Source organism: Macaca thibetana, chromosome 3 (assembly GCF_024542745.1).
Source record: "Macaca thibetana thibetana isolate TM-01 chromosome 3, ASM2454274v1, whole genome shotgun sequence".
Lineage (NCBI taxonomy): Eukaryota > Metazoa > Chordata > Mammalia > Primates > Cercopithecidae > Macaca > Macaca thibetana.
In genome coordinates this window covers 131,729,173-131,746,847 of record NC_065580.1, presented here as the reverse complement: position 1 = coordinate 131,746,847, position 17,675 = coordinate 131,729,173, and the positions used below count along the sequence as shown (strand labels likewise).

General features: G+C 46.2%; 1 protein-coding gene across 1 annotated transcript in view; it reads left to right on the top strand.

Moving 5' to 3' along the window:
• GALNT17 (polypeptide N-acetylgalactosaminyltransferase 17) overlaps positions 1-17,675 on the top strand; it is a 603,442-nt gene that overhangs the window by 288,010 nt on the left and 297,757 nt on the right. The window contains exons 4-5 of the mRNA XM_050783574.1: positions 6,871-7,045; positions 11,960-12,157. Of these exons, the coding sequence (XP_050639531.1) occupies positions 6,871-7,045; positions 11,960-12,157 (373 nt within the window). The remainder of the gene's footprint in view (positions 1-6,870; positions 7,046-11,959; positions 12,158-17,675) is intronic.

Below are 17,675 nucleotides of genomic sequence, written 5' to 3'. Positions count from 1 at the left end.
TACACACACACATTTAAAAAATATATATATATATATATTTAAAAAGATTCCAATTTTGGAAATGGCATGGCCAACCCTCACCATGTAGGCCAAGGTCACTTCCAGAGGGTTCAATCTTTTAGATGAGGCAGGACAAGTAGGTCCTAGGCAGTGGGGAAAGTGGAGATGAACAGGGCAACACTGCGATTCTGGAATGTCAGCTCAGTTGGGGTAAGCTCTGGCCCACATTCGGGGTCTAGTTCATCCCAGATTGAGTTAGGCAGGGGGGTAAATGCTAAGCCAGAGCCACCCAATAGGCATTTAGCAGACCAGCTGATACAGCAGCTTCCCATTTGAAGCTTGTAAGAAATACAAGTTCTTGGGCCACCTCAGACTTACCGGTGATTCCAATGCAGATTGAAGGTAGAGGAACACTCACTCATCTAAGCTTACACAGATTCTCCCAAATCTCCATACTTCGAAGGGCAATTGAAATATTCAGTAAGTCTCATCATCAAGGCTTAATAACTGTATGAGGGTTGAGAGGTCAGGTTGCCCACCATTGTGGATGCGCAGACTTGGCCTAATCCTGGACTGGGTGGCCACTTCCCAAGCACACATAAAAAATCCCGAGCACTGAGACTTTTGCATTGGTTCTGGAAGCAGGTGGAGCTGAGTCTGTTTTAGGACCACCAGGTTCATATGTCCACTGTGCAGTAACAGACCAATTACGCTGAGACAGCAGGGTTTGCAACAGAGAAAGAGTTTCATGATCATAGGGTAGCCAAGTGAGGAGACAGGAAAAGATCCTCAAATCCACCTCCCTGAGGATTTCTGGGCTGGGGATTTGAAGGGGATCTTGGAAGGTGAGAGGCTGGAGAATCAAGGTCATTCATTGATCAGGGTAAAGGGGATGACATTATCAAGATGTGGAAACTGCATTCTTTGGTGAGGCAGCTTCTTGTGGGGTCCTTCAGACCAGCTGATGTCAGCAGTTTCATTGGTATGGAGGACATGAAAGAATATCTCAAAGGGAAAACTTAATGTTTTATAATGTTCAAGTTGTTATCAATAGAACAGTTAAGGGGGACTGTAATCTTGTAACAGGGTCTATTGTGCTAGGCATTCTAGTACAACAGGCACCAAGAAACTATGACAAAACAGATCAGAGACTAATGATTAATGCTGAATGTGCTGCATGCTTGGTTTATTTTAATTTCCCCCTCCCTTCTTTCCTGATTTTTTTTTTTTTTTTTTTTTTTTTTTTTTGAGACAGAGTCTCACTCTATTGCCCAGGCTATAGTGCAGTGGCATGATCTTGGCTCACAGCAACCTCCACCTCCCAGGTTCAAGCGATTCTCCCACCTCAGGCTCCTGAATAGCTGAGATTACAGGCGTGTGCCACCAAGCCAGGCTAATTTTTAGTAGAGATGGGGTTTCACCATGTTGGCCAGGCTGGTCTTGAACTCCTGACCTCAGGTGATCCACCCACCTCGGCCTCCCAAGGTGCTGGGATTACAGGCGTGAGCCATTGCGCCCGGCCTCCTGATTAATTTTATAAAGTGTATAGGGGCAATTTCAAGTCTACTAGGTCAATACTTGCTCCTGAGCAGGGCTCTGAGACCAGGGATGGTGCCAATAGTTTATTCTGTCATATCACTGAAAGTGCAGGATTGAGACAGAATTCTGTAATGTTCTTTGCTTTAGTTCTTACTGTTTCATAACTTTATTTTCGTCAATTTATGCTCCATAAGCCTGGATGACATGTGTTTGTTTTATTGTTAAGGAGCAGGTGTGCATACCTCCCTCTCCAGTCCTTCCCGATCACAAGCAGTGTTCGCTTCTCCCCCTCAACCTCCTCAAATGCTGTTTATCAAAATCTTAAAAAACACAAGGGTTCCCAAATGGCACTTGGCCAATTTTTTATTGGATTTTATAACATTTATTTTTGTCAAAATGAGTTTCTGCATTTATTTTTGCAGAAGGTAAACATTTATTTTTGCAGAAATGAGTTTCTGTTTCCTTCTCTGAGTGTGTTCGTGAGGAAAAAGAGAAAGTAAGATGTTTTTCTTAGTGTTTTTATAACATCCTAAAATGGTTTAATCTGTTAAGGATGATAAAGGATCTTAGGTGAGGGAGTGACTTTCTTTTTTTTCCTTTTTTGAGAGAGTCTCTCTCTGTCGCCCAGACTGGAGTGCAATGGCACAATCTCAGCCCACTGCAACCCCCGCCTCCTGGGTTCAAGCGATTCTTCTACCCCAGCCTCTCGAGTAACTGGGATTACAGACATGTGCCACCACGCCTGGCTAATTTTTGTATTTTTAGTAGAGATAGGGTCGCACCATGTGGCTAGGCTGGCCTCGAACTCCTGAGTTCAAGTGACCTGTTTGCCTAGGCCTCCCAAAGTGCTGGGATTATAGGAATGAGCCTCCATGCCTGGCTAAGGGGGTGACTTTCTAACCAGTGTCAGGTTGGGGATTTGTGTGCTTCTATGGGGGCCTGGGGACCTGGTTTTACTTGGTTAATTTATAGACTCATTCTCTTTAAGGTGAATTTGGGCTCTTGCACCCCATCTCAACTTCAGTTTCTCTCCATTTTCAAATCTCAACACCCTAATGCTCTTAGGCGGTCTCAAATGTGTTCCACCAGAGCCGGGCTTTCTGGAAGTCCTTCTTGAGATGTCCTCATCCAGTTCTCTCTGTGTTGACCCTGCCCCTGCAGGAGACAGCTGAATCTGGAGGGATTTCTTTTTTTCTCACTGGTACCATCGGAGGCCTCCTGTTTGTCTAGATCAACGGGCCATTCTCAGCTCTCATTTTCTCTAATGCATTTGACTTTCCTGACCCAGGAGGTTGAGTAGCTTTTTGAGGACAGGGACTCTCACCCACAGAGACTCCTTTAAATATTTATAAAATGAATGCACATATCTTTCTTCCAGAAACTCTGCCAAACACTTTACAGGATAATGCTTCGGAACTGGCGTCATAGGAGCATTATCCTGTAAAGTGTTGGACTCGGTTTTCAACACCTCCAGATGATGCTCTTGGGCTCTCGGATTTGAGAACTGCAGTTCCTCCTTGGAGGCCCATCTGTACTGCCTTGAGCATGGCTTCTCCAGCCCTTCTTCCTTCTACATTCTCTATCCAGCCCTCTACAAAATAAAAGAAATTAGCTGGGCATGGTGGTGCATGCCCCTAGTTCTAGCTGCTCAGGAGGCTGAGGCAGGAGGATTGCTTGAGCCCGGGAGGTGGAGGCTGCAGTGAGCCATGATTGCTCACTAGCCCTTCTTCCTGTCTCCTAACCACATGTGTTCCACAAAGTGTGGTTCTAAGTCTTCTTCCCTGCATTTCCTGGAACTGTCACCCTCTCATGGCCATCAGAGTCTCGTGCCCAGGCTTGAGTACAGTGGCACAATCTCAGTTCACTGTAACTTCCGCACCACCAGGTGCATGTGATTCTCCTGCCTCAGCCCCACTGAGTGGCTGGGATTACAGGTGCCTGCCACCATGCCAGCTAGTTTTTGTTCTTAATAGAGATGAGGTTTCTCCATGTTAGGACGCCATCTCTCGTCACACAGTCCCTGACACCTCTGCCCTGTTTTCTCCCCTCCAGACCATTGTCGTGGTTCAGATGCCTAACCCAGAATGTCTTCTGGCCCCCTCAACCTGTCCTCAGAGAAACTCATCAACTTGTTCTTCCTCTTTTCTTCTTTTTCTCTTTTTAAATCAATTGTATCTGGCCGAGTGTGGTGGCTCACACCTGTAATCCTAGCACTTTAGGAGGCAGAGATAGGGGGATCACTTGAGGCCAGGAGTTCGAGACCAGCAGGGACAACATAGCAAAACACTGTCTCCACTAAAAATACAAAAATTAGCTGGGTATGGTGGCAGGCGCCTGTAGTCCCAGCTACTTGGGAGGCTGGGGCAGGAGAATTATTTGAACCCAGGAAGTGGAGGTTGCTGTGAGCTGAGTTCACGCCACTGTACTCCAGCCTGGGTGGCTGAGCGAGATTCCATCTGAAACATAAAATAAAATAAAAATAAATCAGTGGCATCTTCCCAGTTTCCTAGACTGAAATGTTGGTGCTCATGATACTGTCATCTAAGTAGATACAATTTTTCACTTAGGTGTTTTTTGGTGTGCTTATGTATTCTAGAATAGTGAGAGCTCATGTCGAAATCTTCTGCATAACTTAACAACTTTTTCCTTGAATGCTCCCAGCCAAAACAATTTCTCTCTCTCTGCGACTCCTCACAGCACTCTTCCTCCATGGCCATTATTTTTTTGTGGGGATGGGGGGGGGCCATTAGCTTCATTTACCTTATAATATTAAATATTATAATTTATTTTTATTTATTTATTTTTTAGGTGGAGTTTTGCTTTTGTCGCCCAGGCTGGAGTGCAGTGGTGCGATCTCGCCTCACTGCAACCTCCGCCTCCCAAGTTCAAGCGATTCTCCTGCCTCAGCCTCCCGAGCAGCTGGGATTACAGGCACCCGCCACCACACCTGGCTATTTTTTTTTTAGAAGAGACGGGGTTTCACCATGTTGGCCAGGCTGGTCTCGAACTCCTGATCTCAGGTGATCCACCTGCCTTGGCCTCCCAAAGTACGCCTTCCTGTAATTTTTAAACATATCTCATCTCCTTAACTCAATTGTAAGCATCTTGAGGGAGCACTTGTGTCTGGATTGTCTTTGAGCACAGGCCAGAGCACAACTCAGTATCTTATAAAGTCCAGAATCACACTGCAGGGACTGGGAAGAGAAGCCTGCCCAGTGTCACTTGTTCTTAAGCCCTGATCATTGGATGGTGGCATCTGCCTTGATGTTTCCATACGCTGTTGTTTGGAACAGTGTATCCCTGTACCTTGTAAGAGTGAGAATGGTGTCTACTGCTATACAGTAGGCCCTAGACTTTATAGATGATTTTGGCGGCTGGGCGCAGTGGCTCATGCCTGTAATCCCAGCACTTTGGGAGGCTGAGGTGGGTGGCTCACCTGAGGCCAGGTGTTTGAGACCAGCCTGACCAACATGGTGAAACCCCATCTCTACTAAAAATACAAAATTAGCCACGCGTGGTGATGCGTGCCTGTAGTCCCAGGTACTCAGGAGGCTAAGGCAGGAGAATCACTTGAACCCAGAAGGTAGAGGTTGCAGTGAGCTGAGATCGCACCACTGCATTCCAGCCTGGGCAACAAGAGGGAAACTCCATCTCAAAAAATAAAAATAAAAATGATATTGACTAGTTTGAAAGACAAGCTGTTGTTCATAGGAAGTTATGCAATTAATCAACATTAATAAGTATGATAAACCAATTATTATTAGATTTACCATTTATTGAATGCATGTTGAGTGTTTTCTATATAGCTTTTCCTTTAGTCTTAGCAGCCATAAGGCTAGTACCAAATGATTAGGCTTTATCCTTTTACTCCTTTAATACCTCCCAAAACTCTTTAGATATGAGAAGGCCAGTGGTAATGACCCACACTTTCTTTTGCCAACCTTACTGATCCATACCCATATATCTCCCCCAAAGTCTCGCAACTGCTTAACAAATGAGGAACTCATTTGATACCCAGATGTGGTGAGTAATGTAGCCAGGAGCTGACATCCTGTTCCTGGGAAGAGCCACGACCAGGTCACAGGTCACGTGGCAGCTAAGAGCTAACAGTGCCTGCGGAACTCCTGGCATGGTGCCCAGCGCTCAGCATTCAGAATGTTCTCCCTGAACTTAACGGAGATTCCTGCAGTCACAAGCCAACCCTGGTCACCAGGGGGGATTCGCCTTGTAGCATTCCATGATCTATGGCCTTTGGTGACATGTCCTTGAGTACCCCAGCACCCGTGCAGAGTGTATGGAGTGCAGGTATCTAAGAATCCCCTCCCTGTTAGCCCCTCATTTTCCTCCCTATACCTGGTGATTTTTATGCACACAAAGTATCGCTGTTTTTTTTTTTTTTTTTAAGATGTCTTTATTTTTATTTATTCTGAAAATTAAAGACCAGGTCTTGCTCTGTTGCCCAGGATAGAGTGCAGTGGTGTAACTATAGCTCACTGCAGCCTCCAATTCCTGGGTTCAAGTGATCCTCCTGCTTTGGCCTCCTGAGTAGCCAGGAGTACAGGTGCACAACACCAGACTCGGCTGAGTATCAGTCTTTATGTCTATAGAGTTAGATTCAGTTGAATTGTGTTTCAGCTCTCCCGTTACCACAAATGTGACCTCGGAACAGGTTAGCCTCTCTAAGATTATGTCTTCATTTGCAAAATAGAATTAACGTAGTTAATTAATGGAATTAATCTAGCAACCTCCTGGGGTTTCTGCAAGGATTAAATTAGCTCATAGAAATGCACTTTCCCACCTGCTTGTTGCAGAAGGGAGGGCATTCAATCCCTGGTAGCTTTAGTTCTGCCTCCAAGCTAGCATTTCTACTACTGAGCAGAGACTTATTTTGCGTCCCAAGGCACGTACTGTAAGAATGAGTCTGTGTGCAGATGGAAAAGCCCGTATAGAAATTGATAAACTGGATGGACCCATGGGGTAGCAGGAGGACAAGGACAAGGATTCTGGTCAAGTTTGGGGGGAGGGCCACGAAGAAAAAGAATCTTGAAGGACGTCTGCTGGCTCATAGCAGCCAGGATATAAAAGCCAGGCCTGGTTCCCATCCAGCTGTACGGATTGCAAACCGTCAGAAGATAGCTATCCTGGGTGAATGCATCAGAGATGTCGTCTGACTCCTAGACTGATGAGATTTTCTTTTCTGCCAGAATTACTAACATGCGATTTTTTTTTGAGATCTTTCAACTCGCTGAAGATCTGTGGGCATTGCAGTGGGTTAGATGCAAATTTGAAGTGACATGTTTATAGACCTTCTTGCATTTTTGTTATTTGCAGAGGAGCTGAAGGTCCCCCTGGAGGAGTATGTCCACAAACGCTACCCCGGGCTGGTGAAGGTGGTGAGAAATCAGAAGAGGGAAGGCCTGATCCGCGCTCGCATTGAGGGCTGGAAGGTGGCCACCGGGCAGGTCACTGGCTTCTTTGATGCCCACGTGGAATTCACCGCTGGCTGGTAGGTCATGAGCTGAAACTCAGGGGTGCTCAAGACCTGCATTGTGGTTGAGAGGGGCTGGAATGCGGGAGGTGGGACATTTCGCCTGTTACCTGTAGGGGCACTGGGAGAACAGAGAAAGACTCATTGAAGAAGAAAGTGAGACCATTGTCTGGGATAAAACTGGGGAGCAGGGAGAAATTTACCTGCCGTCTGTTCAGTTCATCATCATTGGCATCATCATCATCATCAAAATCCCCAATGAAAATAGTGTATCAGGCTGGGCACGGTGGCTCATGCCTGTAATCCCGACACTTTAGGAGCCCAAGGTGGGTGGATCATTTGAGATCAGGAGTTTGAGACCAGCCTGGGCAACATGGTGAGACCCTGTCTCTACTAAAAATACAAAAATTAACCGGGCATGGTGGAGCACGCCTGTAGTCCTGGCCACTCGGGAGGTTGAGGCAAGAGAATTGCTTGAACTTGGGATGCCAAGGTTGCAGTGAGTCTAGATCACACCACTGCACTCCAGCCTGGGTGACAGAGAGAGACTCCATCTCAAAAAAAAAAAAAAAGAAAGAAAAAGAAAATGGTGTATCAAGTAGACAAAACTCAACAGAATCCTTGCAAATGGGACAAGAAGTCATAATTTTCTTGTTCTCTTTTCCTTCTTTGCTGCTGTCTTTCCAGGTTGATGGTTGACTGTCATTGTGAGAAAAGAGATATAGTTATAATTCTGACCACTCAGGTAAAGCTCCCCAGAATTATCTTTCACATCATTCGGAGGAAGGTGAAGCATATTTTCTGCAGATATGGCCCTGATATTTTTCTAGGTGGAAAGAACAGAGTGTGAGAAACTGGTTGAGTGTACGGGGAGTAGAAGATTTTGGATGCACAAAGAGTGAGGCCACAAAAATGCCAAAATCATGTTAAAATTGGAATAGAACTTTCCCGTTTTAAAGCGTGGTCAGATGATTGTTGCTAAGTAACCAATGATCCATCAAGTTAGAGGTTAAATAACCTGTACCTGGGTTGCTTAATTAGTAAGAAGCAGAGTCTTGTATTTCACAAATATGTTTATTTACACTTATTGAGGCTGTCTTAAGTAAGTGTTGTTCACTGTACTAGATTCGAAGAACCAGTATCCCATCACTAATTAACATTAAAATGTCTGTTCTTCATTTGCAACAACCAATAAACCAATGTTTATGCATATGACCACTTAAGAAACCCGGGACCACTGATAACACTGACCCCTTCAAGTGCACGCTGGGGTCTGTTGCCATCTCAGACACCAATTTTCCCTCCCAGTTTTTTGCTGTCATCAAACTCTGGTGACACCCAGCTGCGTGTCTTCAGCCCCCATCTCTCTCCTGAGTTCCAGAGCTGTTTATCTCTAGTAATAATCATTCCCAAAGTGTGGTGCCCAGACCCGCAGCATCCACAGAATCTGAGAACTTGTCAGAAATACAAATTCATGGGCTCCACCCAGTCGCCTGAAATCACAAGCCGTGCAGGTGGGATCCAGCAGTCTGTTGTAACCAGCCCTCCAGAGGACTCTGATGCATGCTCCAGTTTGAGAAGCACTGAGCCATAATGGAAGCCTTCTGAAAAAGATGCACGCCAATGTTCTGTCACAGCCTCAGGCCTGGCATACCTTGTCTTTTCCTTGGCATCATTGCGTCCTCGTTTCTTTCCTTTCAAAACTGGTTGCCCCCCACATATGTCCCTTTCCCTTGATTTTCCCCTTGCCCTCATGTTACTCATCACTTCAACCTCCAGCTTCAGCCAGTTTTGTCTGCCGTTTCTCCTGTCTCCCTCTTTCAAGAGTGTCTTGACCACCACTCTCCCAGCTTGGTTCTTCCTTGACATTCACCTAAACGAATGCGGTCACTGCTGAAACTCATTCTTTTGACAGATACTTGCTAGATGCCTACTGTATCCCCTGGTGGTGTTCTAGGTTTGGGGTTTGCCTGGCATTGAGTGATTTCTCAGGACTTGCAGTGGTAAGGCTGGAAGAGTCCTGCACAAACTGGGACAGTTGGACACTAAACTGGGGTTCAAAATCTGGCAAGTTTGGTATCTGCCCTCAAGTCTACAGTCTAATTCTAGTCTATCTAATTGAATCCACCTATCATCTGATTCTCCCTGACGTCTGTGACTTTAGTCTTTGCCATTCAGACTCATTTTCCACACATCTACCCGGGTGGCATAGAGCCCTCTCTGAATTAAAACCCCCTGGTGGTTCTCCATCACAAGGTAGATAGCATGTCTCAACTTTTACCAGGTTCTACTGCAATAAAAGTCTCCAGTCACAATGACTTACAGCAATACATGTTTCTCTCTTGTCTGCATGGCACATCAGCTGCGGTTGTCTGACTGTGGCTGTGCTTTTATCCTCTGTGTTCTGAGAGTCAAGGAATCCTCCTGTCTAGAACATCCCATCTTTGTGGCTCAGGGAAAAGAACAGTGGCTGAACTTCGAAATGGCTGTTAAAGTTTCTGCTCTGATGTGACACCGTCACTTTCACTCACATCCCATTGGCAAACCAATTCACATGTCCAGGTTAAATGTTAATTGGAGGTTGAGGAAGGAGTGTGCTTCTCTAGGGAAGCATTGCAGGCCATCTGGTAATAGGCAGGACATCCCCAGGGAGGAGGGAGCAAATTATTGGGAATCGTCATACATTGTCTAGTAGACAGTAAGATCAAACTTCTCAGCCACAGAAATATCATTGGGGTTGGGCACGGTGGCTCACACCTCTCAGCACTTTGGGAGGCTGAGGCGGGTGGATCACCTGAGGTCAGAGTTCGAAACCAGCCTGGCTAACATGGCGAAACCCTGTCTCTACTAAAAATACAATACAGGTGCCTGTAATCCCAGCTACTCAGGAGGCTGAGGCAGGAGAATCGCTTGAACCTGGGAGGCAGAAGTTGCAGTGAGCTGAGATCGCGTCATTGCACTGTAGCTTGGGAGACAAGAGTGAAACTCCATCTCAAAAAAAAAAAAAAAGAAATATCATTGGAACCCAGGTCTTCTGCCTCCATACTCAGTGACTCTTACTGCTGGTGGATGGGCTGAACTGAATGTTTCTATATGCATGGTCTGGGCTTGTGTGGGGTTCATCATGTTTCATCAAGGAGGTAGTGGAGCTTCAGAATTAAGACATGAACCGGACCATCTAGGTTAGAAACCTGATTCTACCACCAGTTGGCTGTGTAGCCTGGAGCAAGCTGCTTAACCTCCCTGGTCCTCAGTTTCCTCATTTGGATAATGCTGATCATCGCATCTACCTCATAAGATTATCTTGGGGGTTGCATTAGTCAGCACATGGGAAATATTTAGAATGGCGCCTAACACTAGTAAGTGCTCAATAAAGATCAGCTGTCATTAGCTCATAGGAACAATAGCCTGTGTTCAGAGATGATTAGCAAAGGCAGCTTCACAGTCACTGTGACTTGAATAAGGTGGGGAAAATGATCTAGGAGTTGAGAGGAAGAACTCCCACAGGAGAGGTGATGCTTGGTCTTGGGACCAGGTGGTGAGAGAGGTGGGAGAGGTGGTACTTGGTCTAAGCCTTGTTAGATGGCTGGGCTTTCAGCTAATAGCAAAAGACATTCCCAGGGGAGAATTTCATGAGTGGAGACCTGGCCAGGGCCATGCTCCTAAGCCTGCCTGGAAGCCTTGGAAAATCAGTGCCATTTGGCTTCAGCTTATATGGTGTGTGCAGAAGTATTGGAAGCAGGTAATGGCCCAGGGTATATTTTATTGCTCATTTTAAATAGAAAGATGAGATGAGCCAACAGGTAATTCAATAGCTGCAAATGAAAAGAGATGGGTTGTCGACTGTGTGTTCTCATTATTCTTCCCGATAATGCAGAGGAATGGGATTTTCGCTTGACTCTGTTCCAAAACCTGCATTCTGTTCTAAGCTGGGAGATTAATGCACTGGCTTAGGAGAGCCATCTTCTCCTTCTCGAATGTGGGAAATGATCCCTTCCCGCGCCTGCCTCGGAGATGCACGATGTTGGAGGTGTCTGACCATCTGCTGTCTCCTAAGCCAGCGGGCTACGCCTTGAACCTGAAGCCAGATCACTGACGAATGCCCGCTGCAGCCTCGAGCTGGGGAAGTGAGCAGGAAGCCAGGATTCTGCCTGCCTTTGCATTTAATTAGTTTCCAGTCTTCTATTGCTAACCAATTCAATTAGGTCCCTTCTAAGAAATCAAATCATCAATTAAAATAACTGAAATAATCACGCGCGCACACACACACACACACACACACACACACAATTAAATCATCAGTTAAAACAACGGAAATAATCATGCCAACACACACACACATACACACACACACACATACACTCACACAAAATTAATTAAAACAACTGAAATAATCATGCGTGCGCGCACACACACACACACACACACACACACACAGAAGCTAGTGAAATATGTATTAAAACCAGGCCATCCCAGGCAGAAGTGACCTATTTTGGGAAAGGAAATTCAGTGCCAGCAGAAAAAACAAGCGGTGGCAGTCAGTGCCCTAGGGGTAAACTGACGACACTGTATAAAACTGTCATGCAGTGTAAATCGTGGAGTCCACTGTCAATATGAAAGTGAGACTTGGCACTTTCTTGGGAAGGAGACCCCATGTTCTGAACTCTTGCTCTAGGCTTTTCAGGCTGGAGCAGGCATCACTGTAGTAATTCCAACAAGGGTGAAGGGGTGAGCTGATTTCATACACTTTACAGCCCAGGTGTGAAGCTGCAGGATCCAGCATGGACAGGTCCCTGGAAGCCTCAGTTTCCATCTGAGTTCCAGCCTTCCCGAAGCCCAGCCTTTTAGCTAAATGCTGTTCATTCCCTGTGGTCTTGGGAGGTGTGCCTCAGGAGAGGGAAGAAAGGTTTCATGTCTGTTTCTCTGTTTCAGGGCTGAGCCGGTTCTATCCCGCATCCAGGAAAACCGGAAGCGTGTGATCCTCCCCTCCATTGACAACATCAAACAGGACAACTTTGAGGTGCAGCGGTACGAGAACTCGGCCCACGGGTACAGCTGGGAGCTGTGGTGCATGTACATCAGCCCCCCAAAAGACTGGTGGGACGCCGGAGACCCTTCTCTCCCCATAAGGTCTGTGGCTGGTGAGCCCTGGCGGCCAACAAGCCCCCAAATTCAAGGGTACAAAGGAGCCACTGAGAGAGGCCAGAAAAGCCTGCCTTGGGCTCGAGCAGCTGTGTGCACACAGCTCTCCAGGAGCCGTGGTTGTCTCAGGATCACAGCTTTCCTGCAGAGGGAGGATGTTGCATTTTGCACCTTTATGTAAAGTTTTCAAGTGCAGCTTCTCAACGGCGATACTGAGAAGTTTCAGATTGATAGTAATGTTCACACTTCTTTATTCTTCCTCGTCTAGGAGGAGCTGTGTTCAGAAACTTTTAAGGATGAAGTTTGAAAGTTATTTTTTCTGGGGCTATTTTATACTTGTTGAAGTCTTCTACTGTTGTTGTGTTTGCACTCTTTTTCATGATACAAGATCATATAGAAAAGGACAAGGGGGTGTGGCATTCTGGGAAGCTGGAGGGACGTTGGGGAACTCTTTAGAACTCTTGTCCCGGGTCCCACCAAGCTGCCTCTTGGGATATGGAGATCAATATCTCGAGGCATAATTGCAAAACTCAAATAGAAAGGAGGTTGAGGCTGGGCATGGTGGCTCATCCCTGTAATCCCACACTGTGGGAGGCCAAAGTGGTTGGATCACCTGAGGTCAGGAGTTCAAGATCAGCCTGGCCAACATGGCAAAACCCCTTCTTTACTAAAAATAAAAAGATTAGACAGGCATGGTGGCAGGCACCTGTTATCCCAGCTACTTGGGAGGTTGAGACAGGAGAATCACTTGAACCTGGGAGGTGGAGGTTGCAGTGAGCTGAGATCATGCCATCGCACTCCAGCCTGGGCAACAAGAGCAAAACTCCATCTCGAAAAAAAAAAAGCAAGGAGGTTGAATGAATATTGATTTCAATGCTGTATTAGTTTTCTCTTGCTGCTATAACAAATTACTATGAAAACAATGACTTGAAACCACACAGATTGATGTTCTTACAGTTCTTGAGGTCGGAAGTTTGCAATGAGCCGATGGAACTAAAATAAAGGAGGGGTTGGGTCAGGAGGGCTGGGTCCTTCTGGGGGCTCTCGGGGAGATCTATCTCATTGCCTTTTCCAGCTTCCAGAAGCTGCCTCCTCCCTCGGCTCATGGCTATGTCGCATCTCCCTTTCTCTCTCTCTCTGGCATCCTTCATCACGTGACCTTTTCCTCCTTTGCTTCCTTCCCTCCCACTTATAAAGGCTCTTATGATTATATTTTGGGTCCATACAAATAATCCAGGATTATCTCCCATCTTGAGATCCTTAACTTAATGGCATCTGCAAAGTCCTTTTCCCAAATAAGGGACCATTCACAGGTTCCTAATCTCTGGAACCTGTGAATGGTCCCTTAGGAAAAAGTGAAACGGGAGTGTTCCCTTAAACCTTTGCGGGGCATATGACAGGGGTGTGGCTTGCTTCTTCAGCGCCCCACTGCTCAAACCCCTAGGGGGATCATGCAGATGGGTAGGTTTCGGGGAGCATTTTGGGACTCCGACTCCATGGCAGTCTCTAGGGTTGAGTGTTTATGGCTCCTGAAGCCTCCGTTGGTGTGTGTTACAATGTACTCTTTCAGCTTTGCCATCTGCAGGCAGGTTGTGTTAATCAGCTTAGTTAGACCCTCTGGCTTATCACAAGGACAGAGGGCTTTCTGTATCCCGGGTCCTTGTCCTCGTGTATCAGAAAAACCAGATCACATGTGGGCTTGGAGAATGAGTGCAAGGTTTTCCTGAGGGGTGGAGGTAGCTCTCAAGAAGATGGATGGGGAGCAGGAAGGGGATGGAGTGGGAAGGTGGTCTTCCCCTGGAGTCGGGTAGCACAGCAGCCAGACTCTCCTCCAACTACCCCTGGCCGAACTCCCCTCAGCATCCACGTCATTCTGCTGTTGCTGGCCTGCCAGTGTCTGCTGGTGTCTGTCCGTGTGTTCTTCTGCTCCTCTCAATGTCCAGCTGCTTGTGTCTGTGCCCACTATGGTCCCGGGTTTTTATGAGCACAGGATGGGGGATGGGGCATGGTGGGTCAAAAGGCAACTTTTTGACTGCAAAAACAGAAATACCTGTCCTCATTTAGGTCCGTGAGCACAGGCCCAAAGGTGGAGCCCTTGCCAGGGACCCTGCCCTTCTCTACCCAGCACTTCCCTGCCCCTGTTCCATATCAAAAGGACTTTGCAGATGCGATGTGGAAATCCTAATCTCTGGAACCTGTGAATGGTACCTTATTTGGGGGAAATGGCTTGGTTGAAAATCCTTTGATCCCCGAGTTATAGTTCAGGACTTTATGTGAGTTCTTCTTGAGGACCAAACTGACTCTTAAAATCATGATTCTGTCTTAAGTCGGGAGAGGCAGGAGAGGCCTGTGTACCTGGGCTCGGTTTTAGGGGTGTGGTTGTTGGTGTTAAGATAGCAAGATGGAATAATGGAGTAAGGATGAAGACTTTTTCCAGATAGTCATGAAGTTCTTTCTCAGTTAAAACATTTGTGATTAACAAGAGTAAGAGTTTAGCCAGGCCCAGTGGCCCACACCTGTAATCTCAGCACTTTGGGAGGCCAAGACAGGAGGATTGCTTGAATTCAGGAGTTTAAGACCAGCCTGGGCAACATAGCCAGATTGTGTCTCCATTGAAATAAAATTTTAAAAAATTAGCCAGGTGGTGGTGTGCTCTTGTAATCCCAGCTACTCAGGAGGCTGAGGAGGGAGGATTGCTGGAGCCCAGGAGGTCGAGGCTGGAGTGGGCTGTGATCGTATCATGGCACTCCAGCCTGGGCAATAGGAGACCCTGTCACAAATAATAATAATAAAAAAAAGAGTAAGCATTTGAAAAGTTCTGTTAATTTTCTGCTCACACCAAGAGCTGAAAAATTGCATTGGAGTAGAGCCAGCCATGGGCAAATTTGTACAACAGAGAAGGTAAATCTTTTGGGTCTACAACTTCCTCAAGCTGTCTTGCGGCTCAGCTCCCACCCAACCTGTTCATCATGGAGTGTTTCAGGACCATATTCTTGGCTATCTGCAAATAACATTAATAGTGTAAGGTTAACTAAAGCAAAGCCTTCAGGGATATTTGAGCTTTAATGGCGAGTGCTTGAAGACATGTTGACCTTTAGATCTCAAAGGGATGAAACTCAAAGGATGGACTCACAGACAGTGACTTTCACGTGTTGGCTAAAAGATACTTTCTCCCAAGTCTCCGCACTGACACACGGGAGACTGGCCTGCAGCCAGGACAGATAACAGTATGCGTGTGTGACCGTAAGTGCTAGCAACAGAGAAAAAGAAGTGCTTGCAGTGCAGTGCCTTCGGATGCCCAGCAAACATCTATAATGTGGCTCTAAGCAAAAAATTAGCTTGTATTTCATGAATTACAATAACATTAACAGGTGATTTATATGCACTTTGAAAAGACTCAAGAAAATAGTCATGATCATGAGTCATTAATATTACATGCATCTCTGATGTACAAAATAGAATCAAATGCCAATGATCTCTTTTTAATGTGTCTCAACTTATGGGATGCTTAATTTGTTAATAGTTGATGGGGAAATTTAATTGTAGGGATGAATTTTTATGGTCCTTCTGAAATTATTAAGCAGATACAATATGCTTTCTTAGACATGAGGACATGGCGGTTTCTCTTTCTTGCTGTGATGCCAAAATTTTAATAGTTACGATTTTACTCCAGTAAAAGATGGGCCAAGGAGAACGTTTCATCATCCAAATGGTATTACGTTAGACGAGTCTTTAGATACTGAGACTTCCCAGTAAGCAACATAATATAGGAGATTTGCATTAAGGGGATTGATAATTCCTTCTGTTTCAGTTCTTTTCCTATTTCTTTCTGTGTATATTAATATCTTTTTTGTCCTGCCTGCTAAAGAGCTATTTTCTCAGGTTTTCTCTTTGTCCTCCACTCTTCTTTTCTACACCAGAGTTTCCAGTATGGCAAGTGGGTAAGTGCCATGAAAGAGGGCAAAAGCTGACTGTAAGGGTAAGAGGTTGGATAACTGAAGAACACAGGTCCTGCCCAAGGAGGCAACTGTTCCCAGCTCTGCTTGATGGTGCTGGGGGTACATAAGGCCAGTGTGTTTAGGCCTTCAGAATTTTTTTTTTTTTTTTGAGACGAAGTCTAGCCCTGTCACCCAGGCTGAGTGCAGGAGCGCAATCTTGGCTCACTGCAACCTCTGCCTACCGGGTTTGAGCAATTCTTCTGCCTCAGCCTCCTGAGTAGCTGGGACTAAAGGCGCGCGCCACCATGCCTGGCTAATTTTTTGTATTTTTGGTAGAGACGGGGTTCCACCGTGTTGACCAGGCTGGTCTCGAACTCCTGACCTTGTGATCTGCCTGTCTCGGCTTCCCAAAGTGCTGGGATTGCGGGCGTGAGCCACCGCACTCGGCCCAGAATTTTAAGAGCAGCCATAAATCTAGAGCCTTTGTGAAATCTCCTGCCTTCTAAATGTTGACAATAAACCTCTCTTCTTCAAAACTTCAAGGACCCAACCGCATGTGTCTAGACTGCATTGGACCACCCAGCCCCCAGAACTCGATCTTGCCTTTACACTCAACTCCTTGGAGACCTGTGTTGTTCCCAGGATAGCTTTTATTTATGCATCTCGCACTGGCAGTGGGCACCCGTGATATGTATTGTGGGTGCCATGGTGGGTGTATTAGTTCTTGCCCTGCTGTAAAGAAATACCTGAGACTGGGTAATTTATAAAGAAAGGAGGTTTAATTGGCTCAGGATTCAGCAGGCTGTACAGGAAGCATGGAGGCTTCTGCTTCTGGGGAGGCCTCAGGAATCTTACAGTCATGGCAGAAAGGGAAGCAGGCACGTCTTACATGGCCAGAGTAGGAGGAAGAAGAGAGAGGGAGAAGGTGCCACACAATGTTAAATAACCAGATCTCCTGGGAACTCTATCATGAAAACAGCACCAAAGGGATGGTGCTAAACCATTCGTGAAGGATCCAGCCTCATGATCCAATCACCTCCCACCAGGCCCCACCTCCAGCACTGAAGATTACAATTCAACATGAGATTTGGGTGGGGGCACAGAGCCAAACCATGTCAGTGGGGCTGGGGGATTTGGGGAAAGTGTCACTCAGAGTCATAGGAGCAACATGGCCAGACTTCCTGGAACTCGAATTCAGCCTGTAGAGATTCCCCTCATGTTGTATTGTTGTGTGTACACAGGCCTGTCTGCTGAGCTTCGTCTGTGTAAGCAGCACTGACCCAGCTCTTGTGTCTGTGTAGAGAAACTCCCTAAATCTGCTATCTTAAGCTCTGATTGTTCTCCAAGAGTGACTTCTTTTCTGTTAGGCGGTTCTTGCATTGCTACAAAGAAATGCCTGAGGCTGAGTAATTTATAAAGGAAAGAGGTTTCATTGGCTCACAGTTATGCAGGTTGTGCAAGCATGACACTGGCATCTGCTTGGCTTTTGAGGAGGCTTCATAGAACTTTTACTCATGGCAGAATGTGTGAAGCAGGAGCTGGCACATCTCACAGCAAAAGCAGGAAGA